This window comes from Chionomys nivalis, chromosome 8 (assembly GCF_950005125.1).
Source record: "Chionomys nivalis chromosome 8, mChiNiv1.1, whole genome shotgun sequence".
Classification (NCBI taxonomy): Eukaryota; Metazoa; Chordata; class Mammalia; order Rodentia; family Cricetidae; genus Chionomys; species Chionomys nivalis.
The window spans coordinates 35,094,202-35,120,438 of record NC_080093.1 but is presented as its reverse complement, the minus strand read 5'-3'; the positions used below and the strand labels follow the sequence as shown (position 1 = coordinate 35,120,438).

At 37.2% G+C, this 26,237-nt stretch overlaps 1 protein-coding gene across 3 annotated transcripts in view; it reads right to left on the bottom strand.

Moving 5' to 3' along the window:
• Window positions 1-26,237, bottom strand: part of Smc5 (structural maintenance of chromosomes 5) — a 74,875-nt gene that overhangs the window by 30,669 nt on the left and 17,969 nt on the right. For all 3 annotated transcript variants that reach the window (XR_009057576.1, XM_057777979.1, XM_057777980.1), the window contains exons 8-12: window positions 25,158-25,229; window positions 10,623-10,878; window positions 8,708-8,862; window positions 4,298-4,411; window positions 315-409 (exon numbers count right to left, since the gene is read on the bottom strand). Coding sequence is in view for 2 of the 3 variants with exons in the window: in XM_057777979.1 (XP_057633962.1) it covers window positions 315-409; window positions 4,298-4,411; window positions 8,708-8,862; window positions 10,623-10,878; window positions 25,158-25,229 (692 nt within the window). In the remaining variant the exon portion in view is untranslated. The remainder of the gene's footprint in view (window positions 1-314; window positions 410-4,297; window positions 4,412-8,707; window positions 8,863-10,622; window positions 10,879-25,157; window positions 25,230-26,237) is intronic.

The following is a 26,237-nucleotide window of genomic DNA, read 5'->3' as shown; positions in this document are numbered from 1 at the left end:
CCACCGTTTGATACAGAAATTATTTCTGCATTAGAAAATGATTCATTACTCCCTATTTCCAATGGCTAACCTTTACCTTTAGTAAAAGATATTTAGTTTTTTTTAAAAAAACTAATCTAATGTTTTTCTACTAATTTGAAAAATCACCTTTATGAAACATGAAACTTGGCACATACCTAAGCCTGAACTTTTCCCAATTTTATACTTCAGCAGATCTCCTAAGACAGACTTATACAGCTTATAACAAAGATGTGAAGAATTAAAAGTCACAAGACTCAGTGTCTGAATTTGTTCTAATAATACTTTCAACTTACTTTAACTCATTCAGAGATCTTGAAGGCGCTTTGTCTGCATAAGAAATCTTGGGAGCAATAACAGCATTTACTCTTAACTTCTTATTGTCACGAACCTGAATACAAGAAAAAGACAATACTAATTACCACGTACTTAACTGAAATAATCTTTAAAGTCAACATATCTCCAATGGCACTACAAGGACGATCAGAAATTTAAACAAAGCATTATATTTTATTTTTTTCTGTTAATTTTACCCCCTCTAAATTCAATCTGAGCTTTTCTACTTTATAGGTTCTCTGCTTTTGGTTTTTCTGTTCAAGACAGGGTCTTACTTAGTCTGTGGACGGGAATTTACTACAAACTCCAGGTTAACCTTAAACTCACAATCTTCTGCCTCGCCTCTCAAGGGCTGGGATTAGAGGTATGTGCCCCTACAGCCATCTGAGAGTCCATTTCTTTTAGAAATATGTACTAAATTTTCAGATGAAACAGGATGTCCGTAACTGGCTTCAGAATATATAGATGGCACTTACACTTTCATTAATAACAGATTATCTGGTATTGGGTTTACCTATCTGCCAATAATGATTATAAAACTCTAGGCAAAATTTCAAACAATAATTTTTTAAAGTACTAGGAAAACAAATTGGAGGGATGGAACTAGCTAAAATCTGAGTTTATGTGACTTGTGACTTGAGAGCATTCACTAATCGAGAAGGAGAGTTACAGAAATGGAAATTTAGGTAGAAAAATGTAGCTGTGGCTTGAAGAAATCAGAGGATGGAATTTGTGGTGGCTAGAATGAACATGTAAATTAAAGGTAAATTCTTGTCAGGATCCTGACAAATGAGAAACCTCAGAATACTCAAACCTGTTTCAATCTCTGGCTGATGCTTCAGCTATAAATGTATGGAAAAATCCTAGTGGATCATGAAAAAGCAATAAACAGAAGTGGGAAGGCCTGAACAGGAGGGGCCAGGGAGATGGCTCACTATATAAAGTGCCTGTCATGAGTTCATAACCCTAATACCTACATAAAAGCTGGATAGGGCAGCGTATATCTATAACCAAAACATTGGGTAGGTACAGAGATAGGAGGATTCCTACAGCATATTAGCCAGCTAGCCTAGTCAATCAGTAAGCTCCATGTTAAGCAAGAGACTCTGCTTCAAAAATTAATGTGGAGTTTCCTATGACTGGATTTCCAGAGTTCTGTATCCATTGCAAGCACTTTTGTACCATGAGCCAAGAACCAAAACCATAAACCAAAAAAACTCTGTTGTGAAAAAAAAACTATCTGGACGGAGAGAGGAAGACACCAAAAGGCCAATCTCTGGATTCCACACGCACACATGTGTGCACACACACAAACATACAAAGACTCACACGCATTTGCTTTGGTTGCAAACATTTTGAAGTTTGAGTCCAATTCAGTTTGTTGCTAGTCAGTCTCTTCAGAAGGGAACTGATCCTAACGGTATGATGTGCAATTTCAGTGAACAATAAAAATTCTTATGTATGAGAATTAAATGCCACCATAGCTAAGAGAAAAAGCAGTTTGCTTAACATGGAGTTTACTGATTGGCTAGGCTAGCTGACTAAGAGAAACTGACCTCAGAGGAACACAAATGTCAGATTTAACACACAGGAATTTTAAGCAGTTAAGCTTATTCAAGAAAACCATTACCATACTGAATAAACAGATGGCCAACTATAGCAGACATAATAAGCAAACAGATTTCAACAGAAACTCTAGATAAAAAATATACAATATCCAAAAAAACTCACTCATGGAAGAGGGTTAGTGTCTAGAATATATGAAGAATAACAAGAAAAAGTAGAACATCAAGAAAACAAGCCAATTGAAAAGAATAGGGCAAGAAATTTCCAAAAGATAAAACAAATAGCTGAGAAACACTTCACCCTGAGGTCATCTAGGAAATGTAAATTAAAATTACTCAGACATTTCATCTTATTCCAGGGAGGATGGCAAAGATCAATAAAACAAATGACAGCTGTGATGGCTAGTCTTGGCTGTCAAGTTGACCACATTTGGAAGCAACTAAAACATAAGTAGCTGGGCTCACCTGTGAGGAATGTTCTTGGCTGGATCAGTTGAGGTCAGAAGACCCACCTTAAACCTTCTAGTGGCAGCCCACATGACATGAAAGAAGGAAGCTGTGCTTTCTGTGTGCTTACCCTCACTCTCACTGGCAAGTCCTACCCTGAGCCATTCCTTTGCTGGTGTTAGAACCTATTTCATTGGGATTCCAACATGGACAGAAAACTCAAAGATGTATACAACCTCCCAGGACTTTAGCACCAGATTGGAACTGCTGAGACATCTAGTCTTCTGGAATAAATTAACTATTGGATCCTTGGCTTTTTCACCAGGAGACAGTATTATTGGACTACTTGGGCTGTAAGCCACTCTAATAAGGCCCTTTCATATGTATATATTTTCACCCTATCTGTTAACCCTAGTTAGGGTTAACCTGATCCTTAGTTAACCCTGACTAACACAACAGCACATGCTGGCAAGGATGTGGAGAAAGGGGAACACACAGTTCATTGCTATAACAATAATGGACTAAACCTCTTAAATTAAATGTTTTTCTTTATAAGAGTTGTCACAGTGTCATAGTAATAAAAACCCTAAGACAGGCCATAAAGCGTACATTTAGTAAGTAAAACATACACTGGGCTGGGGAGAGGGTTTAAGAGGTAAAGTGTGTGCCTTGTAAGCACAGGACAGAGTTTGACCCCTGGAGAACATACAAACAGAGGGTGTGTGGGGTGTGTATGCACACTTGTAATCTCAGTGAGGGGAGGTGGAGACAGGTATATCTCTTTAGACTTCGCTGGCCAGCCAGCCTACTCTAACTGGTGACTTCTAGGTGAGTAGAAAACTTGGTCTCAAAAATAGAAAAAAAGCACTAACAAATAAACGACACCCCCCCCCGCCGGCCGCCGCAAATAACAAACCAAAAACCATCTCCACTCCAAAAGGAATAAAAACCCAAACTAAACCAAACCCTCAAACCTGAACCATAAACCTTTTACATACTGCAAAAGATAAAACAACGCTGAGGCAATATAATGAAGGAGTCTCATTCATGAAGAACATATTAACATTCTAAAACTTCTTTCATGTCATTTACATTAAAAAAAATGAGTAAGTGTGGGGGCTGGAGAGGTAGCTCAGAGGTTAAGAGCACTGGATATTCTTCCAGAGGCCCTGTGTTCAATTCCCAATAACTGCATGATGGATCACAACCATCTATAATGAAATCTGTTGCTCTTTTCCAGTGTGTAGAAATATATACACAGATATATACAGATAGAACACTGTATAATCTTGCCGGGCAGTGGTGACACACGCCTTTAATCCCAGCACTTGGAAGGAAGAGGCAGGTGAATCCCTGTGAGTTTGAGGCCAGCCTAGTCTACAAGAGCTAGTTCCAGGACAGTTAGGACTGTTACACAGGGAAACCCTGCCTCGAAAAAAACCAAATAAATAAAAATAAGGGAATATTTTGAGGATAAGGAAGGTGTTATTTTTTCAGAGCACACAAGAAGATTACAAATCTGCTGTGCGACTTGTACTATGTAAAGATTTACCACTTGTATTAATTCAATAAATGCTGATAGGCCAGTAGCCAAGCAGGAAGTATAGGTGGGGCGACCAGAACAGAAGAATTCTGGGAAGAGGAAAAGTTCAGTCTGTAGCTGTCACCCAGATGTAGAGGAAGCAAGATGTGACTGCCTTGCTGTGGCTAATACAGACAAGAATTATGGGCTAATTTAAGTTATAAGAACTAGTAAGAAGCCCGAGCTAATAGGCCAACCAGTTTATGATTAATGTAAACCTCTGTGTGTTTCTTTGGGACTGAATGGCTGCGGGACTGGGAGGGACAGAAACCTCAGTCAACACAAACTCATAAAGGAGAAAATCAGAAGGTGCCTTGTCAATCAGAACATAGTGTTGGTTAGTACTTACCTCTCTGAGGAAAATCTCCATATCCTCTTGACTTTCAAACACAAAGGCTCTTAAGTCATTTGATGAAATATGATTTTCAACATACTTTGCATTTTTATTATCTTTCATATTAATCTAAAAAAAAGGAAAAATTAGTTTTTTCCTGAAACCTACTGATAATCTTAGAGCATATGCAAATATCTTGGATGTATTTAATTACATGAAATTTACTCCTAATTTCCAAACATTTTGTTTTTTACTCAGAACAATCATATGAAGATCTGCTGCACAATGAGTTTTAAATTATTTCAGAAACAACCTTAGTTTCCCTCTGGTTAACTCACTGGAGTTGGAGACTGCTACCTATGAATATAAACAGTTCTCATCTTCCCTGAAACTTAGTACTTTCCTTCTTAACCTTGACAAAAACATCCTATTACGTTTGGTAATAGTTCATAGGTATAAAACCGTAATAAAACCTTCATAAGACACATGGAAAAAACTTGTTATGTTGGCCAGCTGTTGAAGCCATTCGAAAGATTTCCATAGCTAAAACATAAATTTATTTATTTAGGATTTTAGGGTGTTTTTTTTCTACTATGTGATTCTACCTGCAATTCATTATGTGGCTTGTGCTCCAGGCCTCAAACTTGTGATCCTCTCTCACATCAACCTCATAGGTCCTGGTATTATAGGTATATACCACACACAACTTTTACAAACATGTTAAAAAATATTTGCTAATTAGATATTATAGCACAAGTGACTCAATTCTATGGAAGATACTAAGACAGGTAAGTGGAGAACTGTCTCCAGAATATTAAATCTTTCTTTATTACACATGAATGAGCAAAATGCAAAGCAAAGAACCATACAGTTTTCACTAACAAAGACACAGTAGAAAGTGCTGTCTAGTAGATTTCATAGGAGAGCTAGATGAAAGACAAAGTATTCACACAGGATGCTTTACTATGAAACATGCTATTTTTGACCAGGGCTCTGGCCTGGGGATATATCTCAGTAGGACAGTACTTGTCTACTATGTAATGGGCCCTAGATGCAATTTCTAAAACTGCCTTAAAAAAGAGAGAGATAGTATGGTTAAAAAAGTAAATAAAAGGTTTGTTATCTAAACATTGGCCAATACTATTCTCTAGAAAACATCAGCAAATGTAGAAAAATGGGGCTACAGACAGACAACAATCTTTGTGAGATATGATCATCCAAGTACACACTCTACAATCATCTGGTGGCTGTCATTTCACATTTTTTTTATATTCAATTACTCTACTGGAAGAAGTGCAAATGAATGAAGATGCAAGCTGATATTCACTCCAAGTAGAATGAACAAAAACAACTGCTATGGATGAGCCAGACATGATTTGGTTCTCAAGTTTTTCCAGGGTGTATTCATTAGAAATATCTTTCCATTTAAGAACAAAAAGGCCTCACCTTGTGTAAACAGCTCATGTAATTCTTTGAAATCTCACACAGTCATTTTGGTTACTAGCCAGTTAGTGCCAGTGTAGCAGTGGATAATTTCCACTTTTTCCAGGTGTAATGCATATCCTCAAGTAAAATTTATACAAAGCATTGGTTCTTCAGCTTCCTGTTTCTTAGAATCCTATTCCTTTCTTTCTGGTATTCAGTGAAAACTAAACTTCTAAGAGAATTTTACAGTTATACCTTCACAAAGAAGTAAGATACAGACTGGCAGGCATAGCAGACATACCATTCTTAATATCATCTGGTTGATGCAGTCTCCTGTTTCATAATTTTTTATTGTTGTTGTTTTTTGTTTTTTGAGACAGGGTTTCTCTGTGGCTTTGGAGCCTCTCCTGGAACTAGCTCTATAGACCAGACTGGACTTGAACTCCCAGGGATCCGCCTGCCTCTGCCTCCCGAGTGCTGGGATTAAAGGTGTGCACCACCACCGCCCGGCTTGTTTCATTATTTTTTAAAGGAAAAATTTCTACATAACCTATTCAACTCACTTTATAATTCATTAACGTTATAAACGCATTCATTTATTATTAGACCTAACCTGTAGCATTATGTTTATATGTATGCAGGTGTGCAGGTTCACCTACATGCGTATAAGTAGAGGTCAGAGGACAATCATCATTGTTCCTCAAACTCACCTGGCCTGGTACTCACTAAGCAGATTAGACTGGCTGATGGAGAGCCCCAGTGATCCATCTGCCTCCACCTCCCTAATGCTAAGATTATAAGCACACCACCACGGTTGGTTTTTTGACATGGATTCTTGGGGATCAAATTCAGGTTTTGCAAGCACTTTATCAAATAATCTATCCCCAGACCCTACAACAGTATTTTAATGGTTGAACTGAATTGTACTGTGAAAATAAAAGGTAATTTATCTCACCTACCAGTATCTTTTAAGAATTTTCTTCATTATGCACATTACTTCTGTTAATATAAGGTATAGTTGTTATTATAAATATTACTATGAGACTAGTATCTATAAATCTTATCCTAATTTCTCCTGCTCTAGACTGAAGTCATTAGAAATAAATCACAGAAATAGAACAAGCTATATGACTGACATTTTCAACATATATATTCTTAACATGCTGATGCAGGTTCATTTTCAGGTAGACTTGACGGGTTAGGTAAGTGCACATACATACAGATACGAATGGAAACAGAAGCAAGAAGAGTGAAAAGTCACTACATGAAGGTTGAAAAGTAGAATACATCTTTTTATTTTAAATGCTCAGATGTAGTTAAATATGTAAATATACTCCAACTAGTGATGTATGCTGATTATGAGTTATACAGTTAAGACAATCAGATGACAAATCTGATTAAGTTCTGAACTATTACTGAGGTTGTTATTTAAAAAAAGTGTAAATAACTATATGCATATAACTTATAGCAAGGATTTTTACAGTCCTTATCAATAGATTAAAACAATGAAAACACTAAATATAAATTATGTTCCTAATTTTGGAAAAATATTCTCTTTGCTGTTCTTTCTGCTTGGTTTAGGAGGACAGGGTTTTACTATGTAACCCAGGTTAGAAAGGAACTATGTAGCTGAGGCTAGCATCAAACTCTAAATCCTCCTGCCCCAGATGCTTGAGAACTGAGATTAGAGGCACATGCAACTGTGAAGAAAAGAATGTGTTATGGAAATAAATTTTACTAATATCAGATATAATAAGAATTAAATCTATGCTATCTTAATAGAGTATGGTTAGAGAAAATAGGGCTCATCATGAATTCTGCAAAGATAAATTACAATTTTTCAAAGAAAAAATGCCCAGGAAAAATTATTCTTTGGTTATTTTGGGGGGGGTTCTAATCTTATTTATCTATATCTAGTATATCACCATTAAGGAATGTGTTTTCTTACTCTTACATCCCTTTATAAAGTCAAACTAATTACTTGATAGTTTGATGGAAATTTAGTGACCAAACTTCACTAAATTATTTGCTATAGTTTTTCTATTCCTGATGATCCACAGTAATTATATCAATTATTTGCTTCATTCACAAAATCCTCAGAATGTTTTTTATACAAGATAACTTTCTTGCTTATCTGTCAATCATCCCTTATCAACATTTTTATAGCAGTTTTCTTCCTCTTAAACAGTTTTGAATCTAATAATCTAAACATTAGTCAAGCAAGCTTACTATATGCACAACTGTAGGTTAGAAAATCCCATTTCCTATCTTTTTATGGGGTGTGTGTGCCTTTGTGTGCACATACATGCAGATGCTAGAGGATGATATAGGGTGCTTCCCTCAATTTTGTTCCAAATTATCTGGTTTGGAGAGTCTCTCACTGAATGTGGAGCTGCAAATCTGGCTAGACTGGCTGGCCAGAGACCCTATTATCTGTTTCCTCAGTGCTGGGATTATAGGCATGCCATCGCCAACATCCACCTTTACATATAGTTTTTGGGGATCTTTATTTCCCCTTTATATACAGTTTATGGGGATCAAATCAAGGTCTTCATGGCCAGTTTACAGACTGAACTTTTTCTCCAGCCCCTTCAGTTTTAAACCTCTTTCTTGAGAAAAATTCATAGGCTTATATACTATTATGGTTAAAGGGCACTTTAAAAAACTTATGTATGGATTCAGCCGTGCAATGCTTACAAGTCCAATGATGAATAACCAGGGTCTTAGCTAGGTGGTGGAGACATCCACCTTTAATCCTAAGCAGTTAGAAGAGAGGCAGAGGCAGGTGGATCTCAAGTTCAAGGCTAGCCTGGACTACAGAGTAAGTTCCAGGGACAGCCAAGGTTACACAGAGAAGTCTTGTCTCAAAAAACACAAAAACAAACAAGCAAACAAAAACCCAGGGTCATAATAAAAATAAGACTTCTTATATCAACAAAAACCTACAATTTCCTAACAGTAAAACTGACTGATATTACAAAAAGGAATAAAATTTCTTACCGTGAGCATTATGGGCTCACAGACTCTTTGCTTAAACCTATCTCTGTTATTTCTGAGCCACAAGACAGCATCGTATGTGTCCCGGTACCGCTGTCTCAGTTTATCTTCCTTTTGATTCATCAGATTGTCAAAACGTATGATATGATCACCCACACCTAAAATTGGAAGGAAAAGTATCATTTCTCTGAAAACATTAGTACATCAACCTGTAAACAATACAGAATATCTTAAATCTAGGTTATAAATACCACCCATGACAGATCTTTCAAAATCACTTAATGCTTAAGATAAAAAATGACCCTGAAGCTACTGAAAAGCAAAGCACTTGGGGGGGAGTAGCTTTTCTAGCAGAAATAGTAGCAAGGGCCTTGAGATTTTTTTTTATTCTGAGAGAAAAAAATGGATATTCAGTTCCACCTTTAATATATAGCTGAATATATAATAAAATCAAGAAAGGGGAATGCTAAATGTAAAATGTCTCAGGTAGTTCAAGAACAATGAAATTCATTTTCAGTATCCTTCTTAGAAAGTTACCTAAACTCATAAGAAAATAAAGAGAGGAGGACGGTTGGGGAAAGACGATGAAATTCAGGAATCAATTGACTTAGTGCAGGAGTGGCATGAGACAAATCTCGGATGAGTGAGGATCTTGGATGAGGCCTTGGAAACAACCTGGTTAGACGAAAGCAGGACAGCAAGATACAGAATTAAAAAAAAAAAAAAAAGTTGGATTTTTCTCTTTCCAAATTTAAGAAAATGCTGGGCTGGTGAGATGATGAGTGGATCAAAGTGTTCATTATGTAAGCCTGATGACCTCAGCTTGATTCACAGATCATATGCTGGTAAGAAAATAAAACCAACTCCAGAAGACTGTCCTCTGACCTCCATGTGTGCCTAGGGGCAACTGCATGCCCAGATATACAAATAATAACAACTTGTTCTTAATTTAAAGATAAGCTACAACAAATGGTGTTTCTAAAAAAAGGAAATTAAAATTCTTAAAAATATTATCAATAAAAGTCAATTCAATTATAATGTACCTGGCTGTAAATAAGTTTAGAAGTCAAACTGTTAAGAAAGCATATACAGTCAGGTGATGGTGGTGCTTTTAATCAGGCAGAGGCAGAAGGATCTCTGTGAGTTCAAGGGCATCCTGGTCTATAAGAAAAAGCTAGTTCCAGAACAGGCACGAAAGCTACACAGAGAAACCCCGTCTTGAAAAAAAATCAAAAAACAAAAAGAAAGTACATGCAATTATAGTCCCCAATAAAGCTTTACTTTTCAAATAGAAATCATATATAGGAGAGACTTGAATATGAAAAGTAAGAATGGGAGTACTACATTAGTACCTGAGCATACAAAACATACACAAGAACTGACAAAATTCACAGTAAAAATGTCAGCATTACTAATACAGTAATTTTGGAATTACAATACAATGGAGGTGTGGTGGCGCACACCTTTAACCCCAGCACTTGGGAGGCAGAGACAGGTGGATCTCTGTGAGTTTGAGCACAGCCTGGTCTACAGGAGCAAGTTCCAGGACAATCAGAACTACACAGAGAAACTCTGTCTCGAAAAACAAAAAAAGAGAGAAATAACAATTTGAGTAAAATCTAGACTCAAGAGAAAACAGAAAGCTAAGGTATATAAAGTTAATTAAGCAACACCGAAATATGATGTGATAATAAAAGCAGGACTGTCACAACAAACTGCTACCACTGGGACTTAAGGTAGCCAGGGAAGTGCCACTCTTCCTGAATGTCTTTCAACTATATGTATCTAGCATTCAGACAGACAGATTAAATGACCAAAGATCTCAAGTTTTATCTAAGAATCAGTATGAGGGGGTGAGAATAAGAGAAATAAGCAAGGCTCCATTTTATAAACCATTTTTTGCCCCCAAGAAACTTACTCCGTTTCTGCTTCTCTAGCATCTCCTTTTCCCTTTGCTTGTCAATGATCTCTCCTTCACACAATCCCTTTTCCTCCTGAACTCGCCTCAGATCATTTGTGATGGCATCAATCTGAGGCTGAAGGTTCTCGCAGTTCTCTACAGTCCTGAGTTCATTCTGCAAGTCCTCGATCATCTTGCGCGTGTTGCTTATTCTCTTCTGCCGGTCATGTTCTTCATTCTGTTTGACTGTTAAGGCCTGCTGAAGTTCCTTAATCTAACAAAACAAAAGCAGGCTAGTGTCCAAGATTGTTTTCTTCTGGTCTATTAGCTTTGTACAGTGATATAGCTTTAAACTGTCTAGGGAGTGGTGTGGTGCTCACTGGAAAAGCTGACCTGTCTAGCTTACAGAAGACCTAGGGTTGGGTCACCACATACACACACACACACACACACACACACACACACACGCATGTACACACGCACTTCTCTCATTAAGAGGTATACTAGTAGGTAAGTGTATCAAAAGTACTTAAGAGCAACTTAACATATAATTAATGCTCATTAAAATACTTGGTGAATAAAAACACATAAAACCAGATGCCCAAATATTTACAGAAATATATACCACACAAATGACCAAAATTAAAAAAAAAATGGTACTAATTGTAAGTTCTTACTTTTAAAATCAAAGAATTTTCTTTCAACGAAATTCTGTTCTGCTAACAATTCAAGTTAACACTGAAATTTTAATCATCTTTATATTTAAAAGTTTTGACTTATAATCAGTATAAATTTTTTTAAAATCAGATGTATTGACTGCTACTTATTGTCAAAGAATTTAATTAAAATAATAGTATTCTAAAAATATCATTTTCTTTAAAGACATTTACAAATGGGGGACTGGAAGATGGCTAGTGATTAAGAGCTCCTTAAAGGTCCTGGTCTTGATTCCTAGTACCCACATGGCAGCTCACAATCACCAGTAACTCCAGTTTCAGGGGATCCAGTGCCCTCCTGTAGCTTTAGGAACACATGTGGTGCAAAGACATACAAGGAGGCAAAACACCCATATACATACATACACCTAACAAACAAAAACCAAAAAAAAAAAAAAAAACCCCACCAGATATACACAAATATAAACTTCTACATTTAACTTACTTTTATAACTAGAATGTTGTGTTAAAAATAGATAAAAGTTAGCACATTGTATAATCTGTTAATTTAGCACATTGCATAATGTCTTAACTAGTTTTATTTCTAAGTCACATTTCTTTCTTTCCTCCATTATGAGCAATAATAAATTAATTATAAAGAATATGGAATATCTCACTCAGGATAATGTTTTCTATGTCCATTCATTTGCATGCAAAATTCAAGATGTCATTGTTTTTTACTGCAGAGTAGTACTCTAATGTGTAGATGTGTCACACTTTCTTTTTCTTTTTTTTTGTTGGATTTTCGAGACAGGGTTTCTCCGTAGCTTTTTGGTTCCTGTCCTGGAACTAGCTCTTGTAGACCAGACTGGCCTCGAACGCACAGAGATCCGCCTGCCTCTGCCTCCCGAGTGCTGGGATTAAAGGCGTGCGCCACCACCGCCCGGTGTGTTACACTTTCTTTATCCATTCTTCCATTGAAGGGCATCTAGGCTGTTTCCAGGTTCTGGCTATTACAAATAATGCGGCTATGAACATAGTTGAACAAACGCTTTTGTAGTATGATTGGGCATCTCGTGGGCATATTCCCAAAAGTGGTATTGCTGGATCTTGAGGTAGATTGACTCCTAATTTTCTGAGAAACCACCACACTGATTTCCAAAGTGGTTGCACAAGTTTGCATTCCCACCAGCAATGGAAAAAGACTGCCCAAGCCAGGCGCGACCCATCTGACCTGTTGCAGAAGCACAGGGGTTGTTAAAATTTAATAAGAGAGAGTGGATTGTAGGCCCATATTTCTATATGGTGTGGCAGCCAGGCTCTGAAGCCATGGGTCCCACCTGAGGTGGTCACATAGACCTTCAGACAGGCTGTCATTGTCTCAACAATAGCCAGGATGTGCTGCTCCTTTCTCTTTTGTTAAAAATGTACATCACCTGGGGAGAGGTGTTTGCCAAAGCTGATGACTAAGTTGCAGGTGTTTCCCTGTCCTGTGTCCCCCGGAAAGAGAATATTAATGAGGTATCTACCCAGGTTGACTGGGGGGTTAAAAAAAGATGTTTTGTACAATAAATGAGGGTAGATCTTCAGGATGGAGAGAAGCCTGAGATGCCTTTCCGTGACGATGATGTAAGCTGTGTCTGGTTATTTCTCACGTCTCCGTACCAGTTGAGTGAGGGAAAATAGTTTTCTATGTCGGGGCCCATGGGTCCTGACAGTCAGACTGATGACTATCTTGAATATCACCATAGAACCTTTGTCCAGAGACAGATGGAGATAGAGACAGAGACCCACATGGGAGCACTGGACTGAGCTCCCAAGGTTCAGTTGAAGAGCAGAAGGAGGGAGAATATGAGCAAGGAAGTCAGGACTGCAAGGGGTTGGTTCACCCACTGAGACAGTGTGCCTGATCTAATGGGAGTTCACCAAAGCCAGCTGGACTGGGACTGAAGGAGCATGGGATCAAACTGGACTCTCTGGATGTGGCCGACAATTGGGGCTGACTGAGAAGCCAATGATAATGGCACTGGGATTTGTTTCTACTGCATGTACTGGCTTTTTGGGATCCTAGTCTATTTGGATGCACACCTTCTTAAGTCTGGACAGAGGGGGGAGGGCCTTGGACTTCCCACAGGACAGGGTACCCTGTCCTCTCTTAGGACTGGAGGGGGAGGGGGGAACAGGACGGAAATGGGAGGAGGGGAGGTGGAAATTTTGAATGGTATTATTTATAAAGCAATAAAAAAGAATATGGAAAATGTAGACAGAACAAATAAAAATAATTTATAATGGGATATCTTTAAGATTTTATACTTATTCAATGTCTACTTGTATCTTATTTATAAACACTTGTATTAAATGACATCACTCAAGCTTTACTGACATTTTCACTATGCTCCCCACATATTCTTGCAAAAAAAAAAATTAGCCTCAGTATCATGTCTTGTCATATTGAAGCACCACACTTTATTCCTTATAGTTAGGATTTCTTTCTGAAATTCAAATTTAGTGCTATCAAGAAAATAAAGCAAACATATGCCAAATCCTGTCTTCTATATCAAACAAAGAGAAATAACAGAATGTTTATGTATATACACACATTGAAAATTAAAGAAATAGACAAGAAATCACAATATTCAGCCATGAAACTCACAAAATACAAATCATTCAGGAGAATAAGTGAGCATGTCAGAGTATAAGAACAAGAATTGAGCCAGGCGATGGTGGTGCATGCCTTTAATCCCAGCACTCGGGAGGCAGAGGCAGGTGGATCTCTGTGAGTTCGAGACCAGCCTGGTCTATAGAGCTACTTCCAGGACAGGTTCCAAAGCCACAGAGAAACCCTGTCTCGAAAAACCAAAAAAAAAAAAAAAAAAAAAAAAAAGAACAAGAATTCATTCACTAAACACATAAAAACATCTAAGCCCGCCCACAAGAGACAAGAAACTGAACATATATAAATGTTGAACACTCGGTACAATGATATACTTTATAATAATAATAAAAGAAAAAACCCAGTAGATTGGGCAAAAGGTTTACCAACAGAAAGTCTTTAAATTGGACTTTAAAAAACAGAAACACACCTCAATGACTCCTTATTTTTTTGGCTATGCTTTCTCAACTATAACACACTCATTACCTTCATCCAGCAGACTATCAATACCACCAACAATCACATCAGTCCCACTACGATTGGTACTGATGTTGAACATGAGCACATAGCAAGTTTAAATCTCACATCTCCAGGTTTTAATACTACTGTAGTGTTGCTTAATCTCTTTGAATGTACTTTCTTATTCTAGCGGAAACCTGGGTATTTCTGGAAGATACTTCTCTGCTGAGATCTCTCAAGTAAGCCTTTATTGGCCATAAATCTTTACTTTAGGTTTAGAACCAAAGTCAGAGGTTCCCTCATGGCAATTACCTCCTTTCTCCTTTCATTGGGCTCTATTTCAGTTTCTTTTAATACCATTGGATCAGATGATGCTACCCATCATCATTGTAGCAAATTAACTACTTCCCTCAAGGCTCTCCCTCACTACTTACAGACTGATGACTCTGGCACCTGATTCACTGTCTTCTTTAATCCACCGTTATGCCTGTGGGTCATGTGACTTCAACCTAAACACAGAAAGTCAATCTTTTTGGTCTCTGTGTTTTTTTTTAACCTCTTTAACTTCAATGACATTTTCCTTATATTGTAGACAATGTAATTCACTAAAAGCCACACAGCTTCTGAAAACTGTATTTCTGCAAAGCTATTCTATGATAATTACTTCCTTCTCTCCACTATATTTTGCCCGGTATTCCTAGTTTACCTATTCTTTAAATCCAAAGGATCCTGAAATCTATTGAGCCATTTACTACCATCTCAATCCATCATCTCCTTTATTTCTTTAGCCACCTGGGTTCCATAACGTGCCATTCAATCATTTCCTTGTTAAGACCCACTGATCCTCAGCTCATGTTATACTGAAAAGAAAATAAGCTTAATTCTAACTAACTACATGTTTCTGCTATATCTAAGCAACTGAAATAATGTAAAGCATCCTGAAAAACTGGTTTACAGTCACAAAAATGGCAGTCAAAACTACCTGACACACTCTCATTCCTATGTAAATTCCTCATTTCCTCCATTTTTCAGTCTTACTGCTGCCTTTCACTATTAAGTCAGCTCATGTCCTTGCCCCATACTCCCATTAGAATAGTTTAAAATCATATCTTACTTTAAACTCATTACATCTGCAGTTTTTATCTTCCACAAAGTAAGAACAGTCCCTATAAATACTTAACTCTATCCCCTTCCAAGACTACTTCAAACAAGTTTTTCAAATGATTTATAATGAAAGACCTTTGGAAATAATCTCAAACCACTGTAAGATGAGTTTTATCCACTATCATTACAATAAATTACCAACAGAGGTCTTAGAAAACACATAATCTAAGGTAAATGTACTTTTAGGAATTTCCCAAGAGCAACAAAAGCATGAGGACATACAAAAAGGCAGACAAGTAGCTGGGAGATGGCTTGGAGGGTGGATCACTTGCTATTAAGTGTGAAGACTTGAGTTTAGATCCTGTACGGGATGGCTTTTTGTCAACTTCTAGAAAGCTAGAGCTATCAGGAAAAAGGAACCTCGGCTGAGAAAATGCTTCCACCAGATAGACTACTGGCAAGTCTGTAGTGTACTTATTTTCCACTCTCTCCATATCTCTTCAGTTTAGTGCTTGAAGTTCTTGCAATAGCAATAACAATAAGACAGCAAAAGGAAATCAAGGGGATTCCAATTAGAAAGGAAGAAGTTAAACTTTCGTTATTTGCAGATGATATGATAGTGTACATAAGCGACCCCAAAAACTCTACCGAAGAACTCCTACAGCTGATAAAATACCTTTAGTAATGTGGCAGGATACAAGATCAACTCCAAAAAATCAGTTGCCCTCCTATACACAAAGGATAAGAAAGCAGAGAGGGAAATCAAAGAAGCATCACCTTTCATGATAGCCACAATAGCATAAAATATCTTGGGGTAATTCTAACCAAGGAAGTGAAAGATCTATTTGACAAGAACTTTAAGTCTTTGAAGAAAGAATTTGAAGAGGATACCAGAAAATGGAAGGATCTCCCTTCCTCTTGGATTGGGAGGATCAACATAGTAAAAATGGCAATTCTACCAAAGGCAATCTATAGATTTAATGCAATCCCCATCAAGGTCCCATCAAAATTCTTCACAGATCTTGAGAGGACAATAATCAACTTTATATGGAAAAACAAAAAACCTAGGATAGCCAAAACACTCCTATACAATAAAGGAACTTCTTGAGGCATCACCATCCCTGACTTCAAACTCTATTACAGAGCTACAGTATTGAAAACAGCTTGGTATTGGCATAAAAACAGAGAAGTCGACCAATGGAATCGAATAGAAGACCCGGATTTTAACCCACAAACATAGGAACAACTGATTTTCGATAAAGGAGCTAAAAGTACACAATAAAAGAAAGAAAGCATCTTCAACAAATGGTGCTGGCATAACTGGATGTCAGCCTGTAGAAGAATGGAAATAGATCCATATCTATCATCATGTACAAAACTCAAGTCCAAATGGATTAAAGACCTCAATATCAATCTGAACACACTCAACCTGATAGAAGAGAAAATGGGAAGTACCCTACAACATATGGGCACAGGAAATCGCTTCCTACGTACAACCCCAGCAGCACAGACATTAAGGGCAACATTGAATAAATGGGACCTCCTGAAACTGAGAAGCTTCTGTAAAGCAAAGGACACTGTCACTAAGACAAAAAGGCAGCCTACTGACTGGGAGAAGATCTTCACCAACCCTGCAACAGACAAAGGTCTGATCTCCAAAATATATAAAGAACTCAAGAAACTAGACTTTAAAATGCTAATTAACCCAATTAAAAAATAGGGCACTGAACTGAACAGAGAATTCTCAACAGAAGAAGTTCAAATGGCCAAAAGATATTTAAGGTCATGTTCAACCTCCTTAGCGATCAGGGAAATGCAAATCAAAACAACTTTGAGATACCATCTTACACCTGTCAGAATGGCTAAAATCAAAAACACCAATGATAGCCTTTGCTGGAGAGGTTGTGGAGTAAGGGGTACACTCATCCATTGCTGGTGGGAATGCAAATTTGTACAACCACTTTGGAAATCAGTGTGGTGGTTTCTCAGGAAATTCGGGATCAACCTATCCCAGGACCCAGCAATACCACTCTTGAGAATATACCCAAGAGATGCCCTATCATATTACAAAAGCTTTTGTTCAACTATGTTCATAGCAGCATTATTTGTAATAGCCAGAACCTGGAAACAACTTAGATGCCCTTCAATGGAAGAATGGATGAAGAAAGTATGGAATATATACATATTAGAGTACTACTCGGTGGTAAAAAACAATGACATCTTGAATTTTGCACGCAAATGGATGGAAACAGAAAACACTATCCTGAGTGAGGTAACCCAGACCCAAAAAGAGGAACATGAAATGTACACACTCATAATTGGTTTCTAGCCATAAACAAAAGACATTCAGCCTATAATTCGTGATCCTAGAGAAGCTAAATAAGAAGGTGAACCCCCCCAAAAATATATAGTTATCCTCCTGGATATTACAAGTAGACAAGATTGCCAGGCAAAAATTGGGAACTTGGGGGTGGGGTGGGATGGGGGTAAGGGAAAATGGGGAGAGAAAAGTGAGAAGGGGAGGATGGGGAGAACTTGGGGGAATGGGATGGTTGGGATAAAGGAAGGGTAGATATAGGAGCAGGGAAGTATATATCTTAATTAAGGGAGCCATTTTAGGGTTGGCAGGAGACTTGACTCTAGAGGGGTTCCCAGGTGTCCAGGGAGATGTCCCCAGCTAGTTCCTTGGGCAGCTGAGGAGAGGGAACCTGAAATGGCCCTATCCTATAGCCATACTGATGGATATCTTGCATATCACCACAGAACCTTCATTTGGCGATGGTTGGAGATAGAGACAGAGACCCACATTGGAGCACAGGACTGAGTTCCCAAGGTCCAAATGAGGAGCAGAAGGAGGGAGAACATGAGTAAGGAAATCAGGACCGCAAGGGGTGCACCCACCCACTGAGACAGTGGGACTGATGTAATGAGAGCTCACCAAGGCCAGCTTGACTGGAACTGAAAAAGCATGGGATCAAATCGGACTCTCTGAACGTGGCGGACAATGAGGGCTGACTGAGAAGCCAAGGACAATGGCACTGGGTTTTGATCCTACTGCATGTACTGGCTTTGAGGGAGCCTAGTCTGTTTAGATGCGCTCCTTCCTGGACCTGGATGGAGTGGGGAGGACCTTGGAATTCCCACAGGGCAGGGAACCCTGACTGCTCTTTGGACTGGAGAGGGAGGGAGAGGAGAGTGGGGGAAGGGGGAGGGAAATGGGAGGTGGCGGAAATTTTTAATAAAAAAAAAATCAAACTAAACAAGTTCATAAATAATACATAAGCACATATAGGGAACTTAACACTTAATAAAGTACAATTAACTTTATCAGAAAAATGTTTTTCTTCATTTGACTATTTCTGTATTCATGAATAATTAATTTTTCATTTGAATCAAAGTATTACATTTAAAATTATTTTTTCAATACTTCTGATACTGGAATGTATATTTATTAAATCTCAAATGTTTCACTGCATTTGAGAATTATTTTACACATTTTTTAAATATTTTCAGGCTTGTTTAAACTGTATACAATAAACAAAATAATTAAAAAAAACTGGAGAAAACACTAAACTGAATTTATACAGTAAACTGAATGAAAATAAAAATAGAACATATCAAAATATGTAGGGCAGGAGGCCGGAGAGATGGCTCAGAGGTTAAGAACATTGCCTGCTCTTCCACAGGTCTTGAGTTCAATTCCCAGAAACCACATAGTGGCTCACAACCATCTGTAATGGGGTCTGGTGCCCTCTTCTGGCCTGCAGGCATATACACAAACAGAATATTGTATCCATAATAAATAAATAAATATTTTTTTTAAAGAAATATGTAGGGCAGAGCTTAAGCAGTGATGAAAGGAGAATGTGCATCAGCAAGAGTGTTCACAATGTCTCAGATCAGTAAATTACACCTTGAAGAAAAGCAAAATAAAACCACAGCAAGCAGCAGAAGAAAAATAAGATGACAATAAATAGAAAGAAAAAATAAAACAGGAAAGAAAAAAAGCATTAAAACTAAATGAAGAGGGGGGACATTAACAAACTTCTGGTAAGACATTATAGAACTGGGAGGAAAACTGGAAGAAACACAACTTGCCCATGAAATAACACATGGATCTAACTAAAGTCTCTAGATATGTACTGAAGGATACAAGTACACCCATAAATTTGACAATTTGAATAAAGCAAACCGATTTGCTTTCTAAACACAAATTACCAAAACTTATAACAGAGGTTATTTGAACAATCTAAAAGTCATGTTTAGGAAATTGAATCCATAACTTTAAATGCTTCTAAAATAAATTTCTAGGGAGCCTGCATGATGGCTCAGCAGGTAATGGTGCCCACCACCAAGCATGATAACCTGAGTTCATTTGATCCCCAGAATCCATACAGTGGAAGGAAAGAACCGAGTCAACAAACTGTCCTTTGACTTCTACAAGCAGGATGTGTGCTACATAGTGTTCACAGCCTGCTCCAACATAAATACATTAATATTAAAAAAGAAAAAAAAGCCTCTAGGACCAAATAGTTTCACTTCAGAATTATGGAAAATGTTTAAAGAAGAATCAATACTTGTCTCATACACATCCTTTTCACAAAGTCACTGCCCTGTTCACTTTAGGAAATGAATTACAGACATAGTAAAAAGGAACACTATCCTCCATAAACAGAGTAAAACATCTGTTAGCAAAATGTTAGCAATGCCATTCATATATGAAAAAGAGATGCACATTTATATACCTCAATCAAGTGGGGTTCATGTTAGGGAAATAAGGTTGGTTTACTATTAAAAAACCATCAAATGTAAATCCATCATATCAACAGTGTAAAGAAGAAAACAATACAAACTTATCAATAGACAAAGGATATTTGACAAAAATTTAACTTCATTCAAAATAAATATTCTCAGAAACAATATATAGAGAAACTTCCTGAATCTTCTAAAGTGCATTCTATTTATAAAAAGCCTACAACATACATACTTAGCGGTGGAAATTCATTGCCTAAGATCTCAAGACAGTCTGTGTTCGTTCATCACTTTTATTTAACAGAGGAGGTATGGCAAGAAAAGGAAACAAATAAATCAGAAGAGAAAAACTGAGGCTATCCCTATTTACATGTGACATGGTATCTAAAAAAATCCACAGAATCTGGTTGTGGAGGAGAGAAAGAGAGGGGAAATAGGCAGATTAAGGTTTAAGCCTAACAAAACACAAATGAAATAAATGTGTGCTGTAAACAGTCAGTGCTGACAGAAGGCAGAAAAAAAGTCTAAATAAATGGACACATACAGTGTTCCTGGAGTGGAAGACTCAAACAGTAAAACTTTCCATTCTCCCCCAGGGTTTAATACAATTCTTATTAAAATCCCAGCAACACTTTTCTGTAGATATAGAATAGACTTAGATTTCATCAGGAATAGTGAAATAAGGAATTCTACAACCTTCTTCTCTATAAAAACCAACAAACATTGACAAAAACTATCAATATTAACTTTAATCAAATGTTTGTAGCAAACTTGGAAATGTTAACTAGCCAAACCAAATCTACCCTGAATCTGGTAAAAGTGATAAGCTTTGTAAAGTTTTAAACATGTCCAATTCCTACACCTATTTTGTTTCCCCACATCCTTGATAATAACCCACAATGCTAGTGAAAGCTAACAACCCAACAACTTTTGGAGAATTGTCATTATCTGCTTTGTATAGCGGTTTCTTAAAAAACAGTATTCATAAGGCTTGACTAAATCCAATCTAATTCACAGCTTACCCAGTGCAAAACAACTTTGTTCCCGAACATACTTGTCAAGAACAAGCAGAAGAATTACTGAATATCATAGCTGCTTGAAGAGGGATAAGAATAACATTTGTAGCAAACAACAAGCAAAGCAAAAGTCTTAAAAAGAGAAACTGGACTGAGCTGTTCAATTAGGCCTCTGGAAGCTTCTGGTGTCCAGAGTGGTACCTAAAAAAATAGGACTGTGCATATCCAGGGCTACCTGAGCTCTTGCCTGTTTCACCCTGTAGTCTAGAAAAACAGGAAGTGAAGACTGGAACAGATGTGTGCATTTACAATGGAATTAACCCCAAGTTTATTACATTCTTATTTAAAACAAAAACAAACAAACTGGAAATCACTGAACAGTTAGAACATGACTGAACTGAGTGCTAAGGGCAGAGCCCAACAATTCACCCTCCAAAGTTTGGCACACATAATGGTTCCAGGCATTTGTCTGTTCAGCTGTGAGAAGACTAACCCAACAGTGACTTAAAAGCCAATAAATACTACTTTAAAGACCGAGGAAAGTCCCTAGACAATCACTAACATCATTAATGAGGCTAAAGATAAAGCTCAGTAGTAGAGCCTGGAGTGAGAGCCTAGGTTCAAGCCACAGTATTACAAACAAGCAGCCATTCATCATCAATGAGTAAGAACATCATGTTTTTGTGAATGGAAGAGAACTAATCTTTAGACGTGCCACATTCTGCTATCTAAATTGTGTATTTTTGACCAAAAATGGTTAATACATTCTAAGAAATAAGAAAGTTGGCAGCCACACAAGAAAAAAAAAAGCTAACAGAAAAAATATCCAAACAAGCCAAGAAATGGACTTAGAAAAGACTAAGGACTTTATTTAAAATATCTATTCATATTTTACAAACATAAGAAAACCATATCTAAAAGAAACAACAGTTTCACAAAAGAGACAATATTAACAGATGTAGAGACTTAAAACAGACAATACAAAATCCAGCCAATAAGAAATTCTGGAACTGAGAGTGTTCTAATCAAAACAAGGTTTTGTTAGAAGGACTCAAAAGCAGATCTCAAAAAGCCTAACAAAGAATAAGTAAACCAAACAATGTCAACTCAGATTTTGCAGTTTGAGAACGAAAAAGAAAAATAAACATTTCTGTAGAGACCTGTGATACATCAAACAGAAAATGAGGAGGTAAAAAGAATACTGGAAGAAACAAATAGCCCCAAAATTTCCAACTTCACAGAAAACCACTAAACAGAACTAAGAAACTCATGAATTCTAAGCAGGATAGACTCAAGGCAAGTCTCATATAGAAGCAGACAAATGTGAAAACTGAAGACAGGAAGGAGGCTGGGGATACACCTAAACTGGTAGAATGACGGCCTAGCACGCATGAAGTTCTGTGTTTTTATCTTAAACACTGCATAAGTCCAGAATGGTGGTTCACACCTATAATCCCAGCACCAGAGACAGGAGAATCCAAAGTTCATGATTATCTCGGGCTATTACATAGTAAGTTCAAGAAAAAGACTAATCATGTCCAAATTCTCATTAAGATCCTTCTCAAAGGTAAGATAGCTCAGTGAGTAAAAGTGAATGCCAGCAATTATGCAGACTTGAATTTGATCCCTGTAGTAGTTTGAATAAGAATGGCCCCCACAGACTATGCATTTGAATGCTTAGCCCATAGGGAGAGGCACTATTAAAAGATATGGCCTTGTTGGAGTAAGTGTGGCCTTGCTGGAGGAAGTATGTCACTGTGGAGGCAGGCTTTGAGGTCTCGTACATGTTCAAGCTACACCCAGTGTGACACACAGTTGTTTTTGCTGACTGCAGATCAAAATGTAGAACTCTTAGCTCCTTTCCAGCACCATGTCTGCCTGCACACCACCATGCTTCCCACCACGAATAAAATGTACTAAACCTCTCTCTGAAAGTGTAAGCCAGTCCCAATTAAATGTTTTCCTTTATAAGAGTTGCCATGGTCGTGGTGTCTCTTTATAGTAATAAAACCCAAATTAAGACAATCCCCAAGTCCCACATGGTAGGACAGAACTGAGTCTCATAAGCTGTTCTCTGACCCCTACACACGTCATAACACACAATCACACGCATAAACACTCAATGAATAAATAACTAAGTAAACAAATATGAAATAACGGAAATAGGAAATTCATTAAGTCAAATTAAAAAGCTCCACAAAAAACCTTACCAACATAATGGATCAAGGGAAGGACAGAATATCAAGATTTGAACACAGAGTAGAAGAAATTGGAACACTCAGACAGACAATTGAGAGATGAAAAACAGAAGGTACAAACAGAACATTCAAAAGTTATGGGGTATTATGACAAAAGACCAAATCATGATCATAAAAGAATGATTTCATGCCAAAAGCATAGAAAACATTTTTAACAAAACCTTAACAGAAAACTTCCCAAAATCCCAAATCTAGATACAGATACTGATCCAGGTATAGAAGGCATTTTGAACACCAAACAGGTTATAATTAAAACACGAAAATGTACAGAACAAAAAAAAGTATTTTAAAAGCGGCAAGGGAAAAGCAACAGTCACAGAGAGTGGCAGGCCCACTAGAAAAACAGCATATTTAATAGTTTGGAGTCTCGCAACAACATATTTCTAACTCTGAAAGACAACATGTGCCAATTCACTCTACTACACACAGCTAAACGGTCTGTCCTATTTTAAAGAAAAAGACAAGCGTTCCACAAAATAAAACAAACAACAAAAGGCTGAAGGAATTTCCGACTAACCCTACTCTACAGAAGATACATGGAAGAATCCTTCAGACTAAAGAGAAAGACAGCATAGGCACGCTGCTACAGGAAAGAGTAAGTCAACACAGAACAGTGGTGAAGCAAACAATAATAAAACACCAAACACACAAAATCAACAAAATACCAAGACAGGTCTACCAATACAAACTGAATATAATGGTGTCAATTCCTCAGTCAAAAGACCAGAGACTAGCAGACTGGGTTCAAAACCAAAGATTCAAGAGCAGCCAAGGGCTCAGGGAGTAAAGATCCAAGTCAAACAACCCATATGGAAGAAGACAACCAACTCTACTAGTTTTTTCTGACCTCTATACACATCTTGAGATACATAAACAAACAAACAAATGTATAATAAATAATTATATATAATAAATAAAAAATAAATGGAATTTTAAAATTAAGGAACAATTCTAGGTATAAAGGTTACATTAAATGACCTTAGAGCAATACAATTAGCACTATGCATCATGTGGGAAATTATCATCCCAATCCACAGCCTAAATTCTGTAAATAGAAGCTGGAGTACAGCAGAACCCTGGCTTCATTTCCTATCACTACTGTTCCTAAAAAATTTCCTATCTACAGAATTACAATAGTAAGCTCCTCTGAGCAATCTTAGTCAAATGACAACATTAAAAATTACATTTTAAGTAAGGCATGGTAGCACACATCTTTAATCCCAGCACTCAGAGGCAAAGCCAGGTAAATCTCTGAGGCCTGCCTGGCCTACAGAGTGAGTTCCAGGACAGTCAAAGGGCTACACAAAGAAACCCTGTGGAAGGAAAAGAGAGAGGGAGGGAGGCAGGGAGGGAGAGAGGGAGGGAGGGAAGAAAAAAGGAAGGAAGATAGACAGATAATAAAAATTACAGCATTTAAACCAAAATAAAAAATTTAAAACCTATGAGATATAGCCATATGAGTAGCTTTAAGGAATTTTCTCCAATTACCTTTTATACATCTACTACACTTACAAATCTTAGTTTCCTTCATAGAGAAACTAACAGAACAAGGAGGATTCGGGATAGTTTCCAAACAATTACAATAACCATTTGTCCCAACCTGAAAACAAGTTATGGTAAGTTAAGGTAACAACTTTTTAGTAAAGGAATCTTACATGTCTATCCTTCCGTTCTATAAGGTCTTGCCTTTGCTTGCATTTCTGAGATGCTTCCTTAATATCAGTTGCCTGCAAGATTGAACCAGAAAGAAAAGGTTAATTAAGAACTATGTGAATCAACCTACAACAAAACTTTCCCACATTTTACTTCAAATCAAGATTATAATTACCACCAAAATTACTAATGGTATAGGAAATCTATAAAGGTTATTCCTATCAATACTAAAATGTGGATATAGTAATACATGTACATACATTTGTTTATATGTATTTGTTTTCTTCCTTTTTTCTTTTCTTTTCTTTTTTTTTTTGATTTTCGAGACAGGGTTTCTCTGTAGCTTTTGGTTCCTGTCCTGGAACTAGCTCTTCTAGACCAGGCTGGCCTCAAACTCACAGAGATCTGCCTGCCTCTGCCTCCCGAGTGCTGGGATTAAAGGTGTGCGCCACCACCGCCCGGCTGTATTTGTTTTCTTATATTTTGTCTGACATTGAAAACAGTTTGATGAAACAGTCAGACTAGACATTCTGTTTTAGTATATGAAGAAAATAAGACTAGGCAATTATTAAATGACAGCATGAGCATTTATATGTGTATGAATTCAGAGCCAATGGCTTCTATCACTATGGTGCCTCTCTGGAATGTGGGTAGGAAAAGAATGCGAGTATTAGAAAGGTTTCTGCTCAAAAAGAAGAGAAGTAAGAATATGACGCCTACAATTAATAACTATTCCTGTTACATGGTTTAGAAGAGTAATAATTTTAAAATACACATATGTAGACTGATACAATGTGCCACTTCAGAAGTCACAAGCACCTCTTCAGGAAAAGAATTCTAAAATATTAAAGACCATGTATATTTCTACATACACATAGGCTCAGAGATTTTTTCAGAATGCCTTAACAGCTGGCTTCTTTTATGAACAGAGTTGCAAAACAAGTGTTCCTTAATTTATTGTAACTTTTTTTCCACTCCCTACAAAAATTTTTAAAGTAATTTAGCATTAACTTCAGGTGTCACAAAGCAACTATAAATCCACAGCATAAACCAGCCCCTGTAACTTTCCTGTATTTGTTGTT